The sequence below is a fragment of the Microtus ochrogaster genome, chromosome 1 (assembly GCF_000317375.1).
Source record: "Microtus ochrogaster isolate Prairie Vole_2 chromosome 1, MicOch1.0, whole genome shotgun sequence".
In the NCBI taxonomy this organism is placed as follows: Eukaryota; Metazoa; Chordata; class Mammalia; order Rodentia; family Cricetidae; genus Microtus; species Microtus ochrogaster.
The window spans coordinates 4,015,591-4,027,568 of record NC_022009.1 but is presented as its reverse complement, the minus strand read 5'-3'; the positions used below and the strand labels follow the sequence as shown (position 1 = coordinate 4,027,568).

The 11,978-nt window shown below is 35.2% G+C and overlaps 1 protein-coding gene and 1 non-coding gene across 8 annotated transcripts in view; both read right to left on the bottom strand.

The window, feature by feature from the left end:
* Nucleotides 1–394: 394 nt before the first annotated feature.
* The window catches only part of Prpf39 (pre-mRNA processing factor 39), a 25,912-nt gene continuing 14,328 nt past the window's right edge, over nt 395–11,978 (bottom strand). For 6 of the 7 annotated variants that reach the window (XM_005343122.1, XM_026779175.1, XM_026779185.1 and 3 more), the window contains 9 exons: nt 9,781–9,946; nt 8,963–9,070; nt 7,198–7,362; nt 6,758–6,884; nt 5,932–6,200; nt 4,723–4,907; nt 2,378–2,452; nt 932–1,046; nt 395–794 (listed from right to left, as the gene is read on the bottom strand). In XM_005343122.1, the coding sequence (XP_005343179.1) occupies nt 738–794; nt 932–1,046; nt 2,378–2,452; nt 4,723–4,907; nt 5,932–6,200; nt 6,758–6,884; nt 7,198–7,362; nt 8,963–9,070; nt 9,781–9,946 (1,267 nt within the window). In that variant the 3' untranslated portion in view covers nt 395–737. Of the gene's footprint in view, nt 795–931; nt 1,047–2,377; nt 2,453–4,722; nt 4,908–5,931; nt 6,201–6,757; nt 6,885–7,197; nt 7,363–8,962; nt 9,071–9,780; nt 9,947–11,978 lie in introns of those variants that run through there. The other variant, XR_003376939.1, reaches the window with a different exon arrangement.
* On the bottom strand, nt 5,796–5,882 carry LOC113456991. The gene has a single exon (XR_003377659.1). It is a non-coding gene; the product is annotated as a small nucleolar RNA SNORD127 (small nucleolar RNA).

Below are 11,978 nucleotides of genomic sequence, written 5' to 3'. Positions count from 1 at the left end.
GGAAGATAGTAAATTTAGAGAAGGCCCACTTTATAACAATGTTAATCTGTATTAGGTATACCTCCCCCAAATGAATTCATAAACAATTGCTGCATGTGTCTTCACTTTTATTACAAAAAGGACGATAAGTATGATCAAAATGAAATCTTGCTCACAAGTTTTACATCAATATTCTAGATACAAAGTCTCCCAAAGCATACTTTGATACTTCATTCCTTAAGGGGATGCTGACGTTATACTCTCATTTATAATCTATTCCAAGGCAGAGCATGTTAATAGTGCATCTTTCTTACAGTTAGAGCCAAATTTCCAAGTGTAACTGAAACATAGACAACCTTAGGTAACTCTTTTAAGTCTTTTTTAAGGGGATAAAATTCTCAATAACCAGCCCTTATTTTTTTTTTCCCAGAATTTTGTAACTGACATGATTTGTAGTCAGTCTTACAGGCTACAAATCTCTTGCATGAGCTGCAAAAGAATTCTAGACCACTTAATGAAAATAAGATAAAATAAAAATAAAAAAAATAGTTCTCCAATAAAAAGTAAATTTTAAAAGTGGTAGGAAAATTTTTATGGTACGCTACTAATTGACATTTTCTACTATTAACTAAACAAATGTTACACAGAAACTGGGAAGACAAATTATCAAATACAACAAGCTTATGCTATGTTTACATCCTTCAAAAAAAATAATTCCACATTTTTCATATAACCCAATCTGAAATTTGTTTTTTCCATCATGTTGGAGGTGGAGGATAATACTGTCCATAATTCCAAGGATTCTGATAATTGTACTGAAAAGGTAAAAGTAATATGTCAGCACACTAGAATTAAAGTTATATCCCGCATATAAACTGATGAAATTCTACCAACTCAGAAAAGGAAATACACAATTCAGAACCACTACAAAGAATAAATTATGCACACTTACCTGATACCAGGCACTGTAATTATATGCAGCTTGATTTGCTTGTAAATCCCCATCAATGATCTGTGCAGATGACATATCTTCCGTGTGTGCTTTCTTTTCTTCTGGTTCTTCGGAACTGTATAAAAGGTCAAAATAGAAACTCAAAATTCCCAGAGATAGGAACTTTCTTAGATGACTACACTGTGTTTTAATTAATGCTTTCAACCATCTTTTGGGAGCAAGGTATTATTCAGAAGATAGTAGGGGGAAAAGACAAATTGTAAATACACTGAAGGCTAAACCTGGTTTACTGAAACTTATCTACTGTTTTGCCAGGGAATGTGACCTCTAATACATTTATGAGTTACCCTCTAGATTAGCTGCCAAGAGCACAGATAGTACTGATCCCTTTCTACAAAGGACCAAAAGTAGCAGTCTGCCACTCCTAGATTTCAGATTTTTCAACAAGACAAAACCCCTTTCCAATCTGGCCTTTTACTTTTTAGCCTTCTTAGATCTACAACTTTCCATTTATATAGTGTGACCTCTTGGTGAGAAATTACTTGCTCAGTGCTTTCTTTATGCCAGATATGGTAAACTGGTCTAGGTTCTGGATGTGACCTGTTTCATTTGTCCTTGACATTTAAAAGACTTGTAAATCGGGCATGGTGGTGCATGCCTTTAATCCTAAGTAAAAACTACAGACAGAATATTCATGTTTCAGCATAACTTGTTAAAGCTAAACAGTTATGCTGTAGATGAACAAACGTGGCAGCACAAACTTACCTCCAATTCCTTATAGCAACACAAGCCCACTGACTGTCATCAGATTGCCTTGAACTATCCTATCTATGAGGATTTCCTTAACTACAACTCTCAACTTAGGGCCAGTGGCACAACTCTAGTCATCTTCATGGCTTTCCAACACTCAGTCCCATCTCCAGCTTCAATGGAAGCCTCATTTTGGGTCTTGGAGTGGTAGGCTAATGGCAGCCTTTATACTTGCTTCTAAGTTCAACCGTTTATGTTTTTCAAGCCATAAAAAAATACATTATCATAATATAGAAGTAACACTCAAAAGTACATGTTTATGTATGTATGTATGTATACAATATTCTGTCTGTGTGTATGCCTGCAGGTCAGAAGAGGGCACCAGACCCCATTACAGATGGTTGTGAGCCACCATGTGGTTGCTGGGAATTGAACTCAGGACCTTTGGAAGAGTAGGCAATGCTCTTAACCTCTGAGCCATCTTTCCAGCCCCCAAAAGTACATGTTTTAAAGGGAATCTTCATACTGAAATGTTTTCTCTTAAGCATCTCTTCCTGATCAAGAAGTTACATACCGGGGGCTGTAACCATCTGTAATGAGATCTGACACCCTCCTCTGGCGTGCAGGCATACATGGAGGCAGAATGTTGTATACATAATAAATAAATTTTTTCTTTTTTTAAAAAAAGTTACATACCCATTTTCAGCTTTCCTTTTTAAGGTGTCCTGCTCTTTTAGGAGTGTTTGATGTTCATCATATGCATTCAGAAGCCTGAAGGGAAAGGAAAACAAAATCTTTTGGGATGCGTAATTTTTTTTTAACAAAAAGATTAGTTACTTCCAAATATGAAAACAGCTTATATAAATTTTTAACTGGGCTCTTTGCCTTATCTTTTAAGACTTAAATCTTAGTTCTGATATCCAGATGCTCCATGTTTAAGAACCTACATGTTTAAGAACTTACATAGTACCTTTTATTGAACCAGTAATTTGAATAGAACTACCAAATCAAAATAGTAAGTTTATTTAATTTTGTAGGTGCCAATTCTAAGGATTTGTTGTTTACTGCTGATAGTGCAGGCTCTGAACTGCAAGGTTCAATGCAATCAAGATCCTACTTCTGGCTAGGTGTGGTACACATGCTGTTAGGCCCAACACTCACAAGGCAGACAGATCTCTTAATTCAAGGCCAGCTAGGGCTACAATTAAACACACACACACACACACACACAAGAACAACAAAACAACTCTATTTTGTTCTGGAGAAGTAGGTTCAATAGGTCAGTGCAGTGGTTCTCAACTTTCCCAGTTCTTAGACCCTTTAATACAGTTCCTCATGTTATGGTGATCCTCCAACCATCAAATTACTTTCCATACTACTTCATAACTAATTTTGCTACTGTTATGACTCATAATGTAAATATCTGGTATGCAGGATTTTGACTTGTGACCCCATGAAAGGGGTTGAGAACCACTGAGTCAGTGGATAACGTATGTAACTACCATGTACAAGGCCTTGGATTCAAAACTTAAACTACATCACGTACTATTCTACTCATGCACATTACTGTTAACATGTATTCTGTTTCCATCACTGTGTTTCTCTTCTTCATCAGAATCCAGCAGGAGCTAAATGAGACAACCTCTTCTAGGAAGCACGACTAATATATTTTAATCCATACAGATGAAGTATATGCCATTTCATATACTTTTGTAGAACCCAAGAAGCAAACTATCCCAATGAAAAGACAGCATTACATAAAGTCAGTTTTTCGGTGTACCTACTTCCGTATAAAACACTGACCATATAGTATATAAAGGAGTTAAAAGCAAAATATGAACTAGGCTCTAATTTCATACTCATTAATACATGACTTGAAAAATTTAGGTATCTGAGTAAGCCTCTCGCCATCCACTAAAATAACAATACCTGTATTCATTTAAAAGCTATGAATTTTATACTTATATATAAATATAAAATACTTAGCACGATTTCAAGAACTGAAATACTAGTTGATATGTCAAGCTGAAAACTTATCAAAAACATGCACACATATAAGACACTCAAGTTTAGAATGGTTTCAGTGGAAATCACTGTAAATTATATCAGCAAAGGCACAAACATGCCTATTAGGTACTGGGATACATACTTACTAGCAAGAGACAAAGACAGGAACTTTACCAAATAATGTTCTAGGCAGTATTTTTACTTTCTGGATTATCAGATTTAAATCTTAAATTTAGATCTTGACCCCCAATCTACAGCAAACCCGTACATTATCCTCAATTTTGAATCTTATGATTCAGGAGGACGATTCCAGTAGGCAAGATCTGTGTGACCACATCTCCCTTCTTTTCCAAGCTGAGATAAAATGGTATTCCTTTTCCAGACTAATCCTATCCTAGCTCTGTACATGTTGCTGAGAACTGAACTCCGGGCCTTGTACATGAAGGACACATACTCCACCACTGAGCTTTAACATCAGCTACAGTCACCCCACCTACCTACCTTCATGTGCCTCATAGTTCAGTTTTTACTTCCTTTCTCCTTTAGTGTGGCCCACATGGTGGAAAAAGAAAACTGTGCACCACAGAATATGCACATACATATAAAATTAACTTAAAACAGGAAAATAGTTTTGAAAGGATGATAAAGCTTTTAATAAGTCCAATTAATTATACACACACAAAACTGAATTTACCTCCACTTGTCTCTGAAGGAAAAGCAGCCTTAACAAACACTTAAATTTAGCATTAGATCCTTGAACAAGTGGTTCAGCACATAATGCACATCCAGGAAAGACTGATGACCAGAGTCTAATCTCTAGCGCCCATGAAAAGGTAGGAGAAAATCCCATGAAGTTGTCTTCTGACTTCCTCATCTTGGAACACATGTACCCTTTCCCATTACATATCCATCATAAACATAATAAAAAATATTTCAAAATAAATTTAGCAGTGTGTTAATGTAACCATTAAAGTCCCATGACAAAATAACAATGCAATGTTCCAGTCAAAAATATGATGAATTTAACATCTTACTTATTAACATCTGAACCAAAATCTTCAAGGAATTCCACTTTTCTTTGGGAAAATGTAATCCTCATTTTAATAGGCAACGAACCATGTATGGCCTTGTCAAAGCAATTGAGGATATTTTCTTCATTTTGTTTGAGGTCACAACTGTATTCCATTTCAAGTAAATTGAGGTATAACTTTGTGTTCTCCTAAGTAAAAAGCAGTATCAATTAATAACATTCCTATAAAATTTTAATAAAGTATAAATATTTAAGATTGAAATATAACTCATGTCAAAGATTTCAACATGTATATAATGAAGTGAAACATTCTTCAGGAAGTATTTTTTTCTGTCCTGTGGCACTGGGAACAGTAGACGAGTAAGTACACCATCACTGGGTAAATCACAATGCTCCTTAACAATACTAGTGAGTTGTAACACCACTCTATTATTTCTGAAATTGCACTGTGTTGCTACATGCTAACCAATTAAAGTTCTTAATCCTATGTTAGTTAACTGGATTTGGCCTAGCATGAAAACTGTAAATTAAAATACAAAAAGTACAATACATCTCTACTTATGATGAGAAATATTTAATTATAAACTTGTATCTTCAACAGGCACAGTAAAGCTAAAAATGAAACACTTCCACTACACTAGCTTTTAGTAACTGTTATATAAAAGGATGATTCTTTCTTGTTGCTGGTCTTTTGTTTTGTTTTGTTCTGTTTTTTGAGACATGGTTTCTCTGTCTAACAGCTCTGGCTTTCCTGTAACTCACTTTGTAGACCAAGCTGGCTTCGAATTCAGAGTTCCACCTGCCTCTGCCTCCTAAGTGCTGAGATTAAAAGCTTGTGCTACCACCACTTCATAAAAGTAACTGTTCTGAAAAGGAAAGTCACACTATAGTGCTTTGTTTAATACAGTTAAGCTTTTGTTCCTAAAGTCTTCCTCCAGGCTCTTTATCCTATTTAACAATCTTAAGTTTCTAAATTTTCTAAAGTTAATAACAAAGACCAAAATATTTATAATTTTAACATCAGTAATAATTTTCTCAAGCTTTAAATTCAAAGTAATTTGAGAAAAATGTTAAAGATGGCAACATCAGTTTAGAGGGACTGTTGTCCTCATTTAGTAATAAAATATATTACTGTATAGACCAAATCATTCATCACGGTTGCCAAAGTAAAAACGTACTAGCTTTTTATGAACGATATTTAAAATACGCATACCTTATCTCTTTCGATTGCTTCCAAAAGTATCTTTCTTGATTTTGGAAGATTTTTTTGTATTTTGAAAAGATGTCGGGCTAGTTTAATAGCGTAAAATGATGACTCATTATTTGATTTGGCATTCTTTACAGCATCTTGAAGCAAATGTTCAGCTTCTTCCATATTTCCATGTCGTCGTTCTAAACTTACTCTTCTCAATCGAACCATTGCCAATCCTAGAACACATTCTTCAAACGTTCTCAAGATAGTCCTGGCTTCATTAATGTTCCCTAAAACAGTAATTAAATATTTATAATTTCTTTTAAATTTCTAAAATGACTTTACATCACTTTTGTTTAAATTTCTGAAATAGACTTGATACCAAAACTAAAAAGCATTAGTCAACAGGCTACATCTAGCTCTCTATTTGGGGGGTTAGGGAGGTTTTAAGTACCCATGCTTACTTATTTTGTACTGTCTATGGCTGATCTTAGGATATGGCAAGATAGGTTTAAAAAAAAAAAAAAAACAGTTTTTATAGAAGTTAATTAATCCAATTCTTCTTTATACATTCCTCAGTACTCAATTCCTTTAATTCCATACTGATAAAAGTGCTAAAATATCATTGAGGGCTAGGCTGGAGATAAGATTCAGCAGTTAGGAGCATTGGCTGCTGTTACAGAGGACCCAGGTTTACTTCTCAGTACTCAAAACAATCTGTTAAGTGCACTCCTAGAAGATCCTATACCCTCTTCTGGTCTCTGCAAACATTTAAGCAAAGACATGCATGCAGGCAAAACCCATTCACATATAAATACATAAGTCAACCGAACATTCTCCTTCTTACCCTGCTGCTCCTCAAAAGCTGCCCAAAGCATGTGTGCCATGGGTTTCTTTGGAAGGTGAACAGTACAAGCTCTGCTGAAGACGTGCCTCACTCCTTCAATGCTATGGTTTTCCATGTACTTGGCATACTACATACAGAAAAGAGGAAATACTGAATAATTTACAGTTGAACACGTGATTAAATACGTGACAGAACGATAAAATTCTATTTGTAAACCCATTCAGCACCTTTATTGAACCACTAGACTAGTTTCTGTAAGGAAGGACGAAGAGAGGCAACGAGGTTGGCAAATGCAGCAGTCAAATCTGGTTGCAAGCAGACCATCTCCTAATGCAACAGATATAGTTATATGAACAACATTCAACAGAAGTACAAAAAAGGTTAGTCACTAGATCAATGTTTATAATATATTCAAGTTAAACACTATATCATTTTCTTACCTTAATCCAAAACTCCTCATAGAGGGCACAAGATATGACACATCTTTCAAAGAGAACCACAACTCTTTCATGAGTCCCATTTTCAATTTCGAAGTCTAAGTATTCTTTCCAGTTTTTCAGTTGGGCCTTTTCCAATGGTTTCACATGAAAATAAGGTCTTTTAATCTGCCAAGAAAAAAATTAATGTATGGTAATAAAAGTCAAAACAAAATATTTTAAATACAATGATATAAATAATTTCAAATAGAAGGAAAAATTTTAAATTCATTACTAATTTTTCAGGGTGGTGGGGGATGATACAGGTCTCTGAAGACCAGGCTAGCCTGAAACTCTCAGAGATCTGCTTGCCTCTCTCTCCTACTGCTGGCATTAAAGGCTTATGCCACTATACCTGGCATAAAATATTTTAATTAAAATTATTCAACCTCCATGAGTTTGACAATGGAAAAGAACAAATTTTCCATTTAAGAAGACATTTTCCATTTTCAAACAATCTATATTGATTTTTACTTATGTGTATATATGAGTGTATACCTACATGAGTTTACTTGCACTACTTGCATGCAGTTACAGGTGCCCAGAGTCCAGAGAGTATGGATCCTCTGAACTGGATTTAGAGTTGTGAGCCACCACAACATGTGTGCTAAGAACCAAACTTGATCCTCTACAAGAGCAGCAAGCATTCTTAACCGATGAGACATCACACCAGTCCCATTTAGTCATTTTTATAATATTAAAAATTTTCTGTAAAGAGAATTTTATTCTTTATTACATATTTTTAAATTAAGCCATTTTAACATAGTTATATAAGGACAAGAATGAGAGTGGACAAAGAGACCTTTTTTTTTCTTTTATTTATTGTTTTTAATTGAGGTATACATTTTTCCCACTCCCCTTCTCCCCTCCCCATTTAAGACATTTTAAGGTAAAGGGATCATTATTTTGATTACTAAAGTAAATTACACGGTATATTTATCAAAACTATTTTACAGCCAGACACAGCACAACAGACATATAACTCCATTCATAGGCTGGGCCATGATAGGTAATTTACAAAAATAAAGCTACATTAACCTTACGCAAGCTAAACCACATGTTACTAAGTAGGATAAGAAGAACTAAAAAGGAAAGGTGAGAAAAATATAATCAAGTTGACTATGCTGATGGTATACACCAACGATCTAATAACCTGCATACTTCCAACGGGCCGTTTGACATGTGACATATACCTTACAAAAGCAGGCAGAAAATGGTTAAATTTTTAAGAAAAGAAATTATTCACCTATAGTGGATGGGTGTATTTTATTTTTAATTTTTGAGATGGGGTTTGATGTAGTACAGGCTGGCACAAAACTTACTAGATCACTGAAGATGACTTTAATTTCTGAACCTTTTATCTCTAGCTTCCAAGTGCTGAGTTATAAGATTTGGCACCAAACCTGGTTTGAATGTGGTGCTAGGATCAAGCCCGGAGATTCACGCATGTTGGGCAAGCAGTCTACAAACTGAGCCTAATCCCCTGCTCTTAGAACAGCTGCTTTGTTGTCCATAAGGTATAACTCAATAAAGCTGATTTTTAAAAGTATTCACATTTTCATCAGGAATCTTGCATTTGAAATCAGAATGCAGTAAGATTTTAAAACTGATCATGGAAAATGTTAAATACAATTGAGATGCACGCCTTGAGTTATTACTTATACAAAAAGTTTCACTGCTATAAGAAGAAATCTTAAATTTTTGAAAACTAATAAAACAAAGCACTTACACCTTCTTCAAATGTCCACCTCTTACTAACTTCATGCTCGTTGTAATTAAACATTTCTTGATGAATTTCAATGATTCTATGTCTCATGTTTTCTATTTCAGTAATTAGCTTAGGAAAAAACACAAAATTAATCTTGTAAGTTACATAATGAATATTCTCAACAGCACACATTTAAGTATCTTCTTTAGAAATTTTAGTCTTCAGTAGGGAATTTTTAATTGTTAGATGTTACTATCTTAAATATAATCTTTGTTTGTTTGCTTTGGTTTTTGAGACAGGGTTTCTGTACATATAATCCTGGCTATCCTAGAACTCATTTGGAGACCAGACTGTCCTAGAACTAACAGAGATCCACCTGACTCTGTCTCACAACTGCCACCACACCCAGCTTTAAATATGATTTATAAAAGTACTTCAAAAAGCCAACTTTTCGTGTATTTTTAAAAAGAGGAATAGTAGATTACAATTATACTGGGGTATTTTTTTGTTTTGTTTTGGGTTTTTCGAGACAGGGTTTCTCTGTGGCTTTGGAGCCTGTCCTGGAACTAGCTCTGTAGACCAGGCTGGTCTCATACTCACAGAGATCCACCTGCCTCTGCCTCCCGAGTGCTGGGATTAAAGGCGTGCGCCACCATCGCCTGGCAGTAGATTACAATTAAAGTAAAATATTTTTCTAAATTACTTCCATTTGTCTCGTGGTAAGACTATGTCCTTTAAATGCATACTTAAATCATATTCACCGAAATGCCCAGAACTTCCCACCTTTCCACATATGCTACCTAGTTTCACACGCACTGAACATATGATTTAAAAGTTACCTTTGCTGGATCAGTGATGTCTTCAATTCCTGATGGAAGGTCATCACCAGGAGGTCCATCATCACCACTGTGTCCATTTACAGAAGCTAATTCCCTTCTGAGCTGAATGAACTGTTCACCAGTTAAAAGATCTCTAGGCAAGTTATTCTGTACATGTTCTTTAAATCTACAGGAAGAATTTAAAACCACATGTCAAGTACTGCCTACATAATACTCCCTCAAATAAACAGAGAAACAAATCAAAATATCTTTTTTTTTGAAATCAAAATATCTTAACATTTCTTATTCTGTATTAAAATCCCACCACTTGATATCTCTCTCTCTCTCTCTCTCTCTCTCTCTCTCTCTCTCACAGACACACAGACTTTAGCTTCCACTCTGTCTTTGCAGTGGAATGTAGAGAACACATACACAAATTTCAACGCTAGTGTTCTCTATGATCATTTGATTTTTCTCTGTAAATTTAAATAACCATAGCCAATGCACATTAAAATTGTAAAGTGATCATGAAATGTTTGCATTATCATCCTACCAATTATTCCTCCATATCTGTCTGTTTAACAACTTAGCGACACTGGTTTCACTAAGGCCACCAGTCACCATATATGCAAAATTAAGTGGGTATTTGCTCTCCAGTAACCCTCTATCTTCAACATCTGAGGCTGCTAACCATGACTTTTAATTTTAGAATTTTTGTCACACCTTGGTTTCTGATGTACCACTTTCTTAGTTTTCATCCAAGCCACTTTCTGATTTCTGTGTTATCTCTCAGGTCCCCATTAATACCTGCATTAAAGCTATGTTCCCAAGAATTCTATTTTTTTTTCCTTTGGTTTTTTCGAGACCCTTTTTGCACACCTTTAATCCCAGCACTCGGGAGGCAGAGGCAGGCGGATCTCTGTGAGTTCGAGACCAGCCTGGTCTACAAGCGCTAGTTCCAGGACAGGCTCCAAAACCACAGAGAAACCCTGTCTCGAGAAACCAAAAAGAAAAACCAAAACAATACAAAAACAAAAAAATCACAAGTCCAAAACTTTAAAATTGCAGATTACTATATCCAATTGCCAACAGTCTATAGAAAATGTATTTTTACACACAAATGTAAATTAGTTTCAAACTAATGTATAAAAACTTAAACTTTGTCTTTTGATAAACTGACTCACTAGCTGACGCTGGCCTAAAATTCTTTGTACTTCCATCATGGATTATAGGCCTCATACCATCACACCCAGTTAAAACATTTTCAATAAACTGTCATTTCACTACTTTATCTAAACAGACCATGACATACACCCCCAAATTTTAACTGGAACCACCAAAGAACTAAAGTATCTTCCATCTTGATTTTAATATGGAATCTCCTGTACAATATTTATTTATTTATTGGCTTTTTGGTTTTTGGGTCTTTTTGTTTGTTTGTTTTGGTTTGGTTTTTTTGAGGCAAGGTCTCATTCTATAGCCCTGGTTGGCTTGGAACTCTTATGATTTGCCTGTCTCTACTTTCCCAGTACTGGGGCTAAAGGCATGTCTCATGATGCCTCCCAGTCTGCCGAGAGCTCACTAAACACCTCAAGCCGTTCACGAAATGATCTCCCTCTCCCCACCACCACATGCTATCTTCCAGTCTTTCCCAGTTAGCTCATCAATCACATTCCATTGGATAATAGATTCTATTATTCCATTTTCTAAATAACACTTTTTGACCTAACTTTTCACCTAAAAGAAGGTGTCTTTCAACCTCAAATCATGTAACTCCCTTCCTTCAAAGTTACTAAAAATGTTTTTTAAAAAAAAAAGTGACATAAGTAGAATGTGGTCCTGACATATGCCTTTTAATCCCAGCACTGTGGAGGTAGAAGCACTCCAATACTGAGAAGACAGTAGGATTCCCCAGGGCTTGCTGGCTCGCTAGCCTAGCCAACAGATGATCTGGAAATCAGTGAGACCCTGACTCAAAGATTAAGGTAAAGAGTGATCAAGATAAACACAGGAGAGCTGGGGAACTGATAGAGATATGAATAATTTGTATTAGTATAGATTTTGCTTTATTGATAGAGATTTAAGGTCAACTTTGTTATATGTATATGCATACTTCTGCTATTGATTGAGATATTGTGATTGTGTAGTTCACTTAAAATGTAAGCTTGTTAATAGATAATCATAATAGTCAAGTTTGTAGTCATGTTAGTTAAGATTTT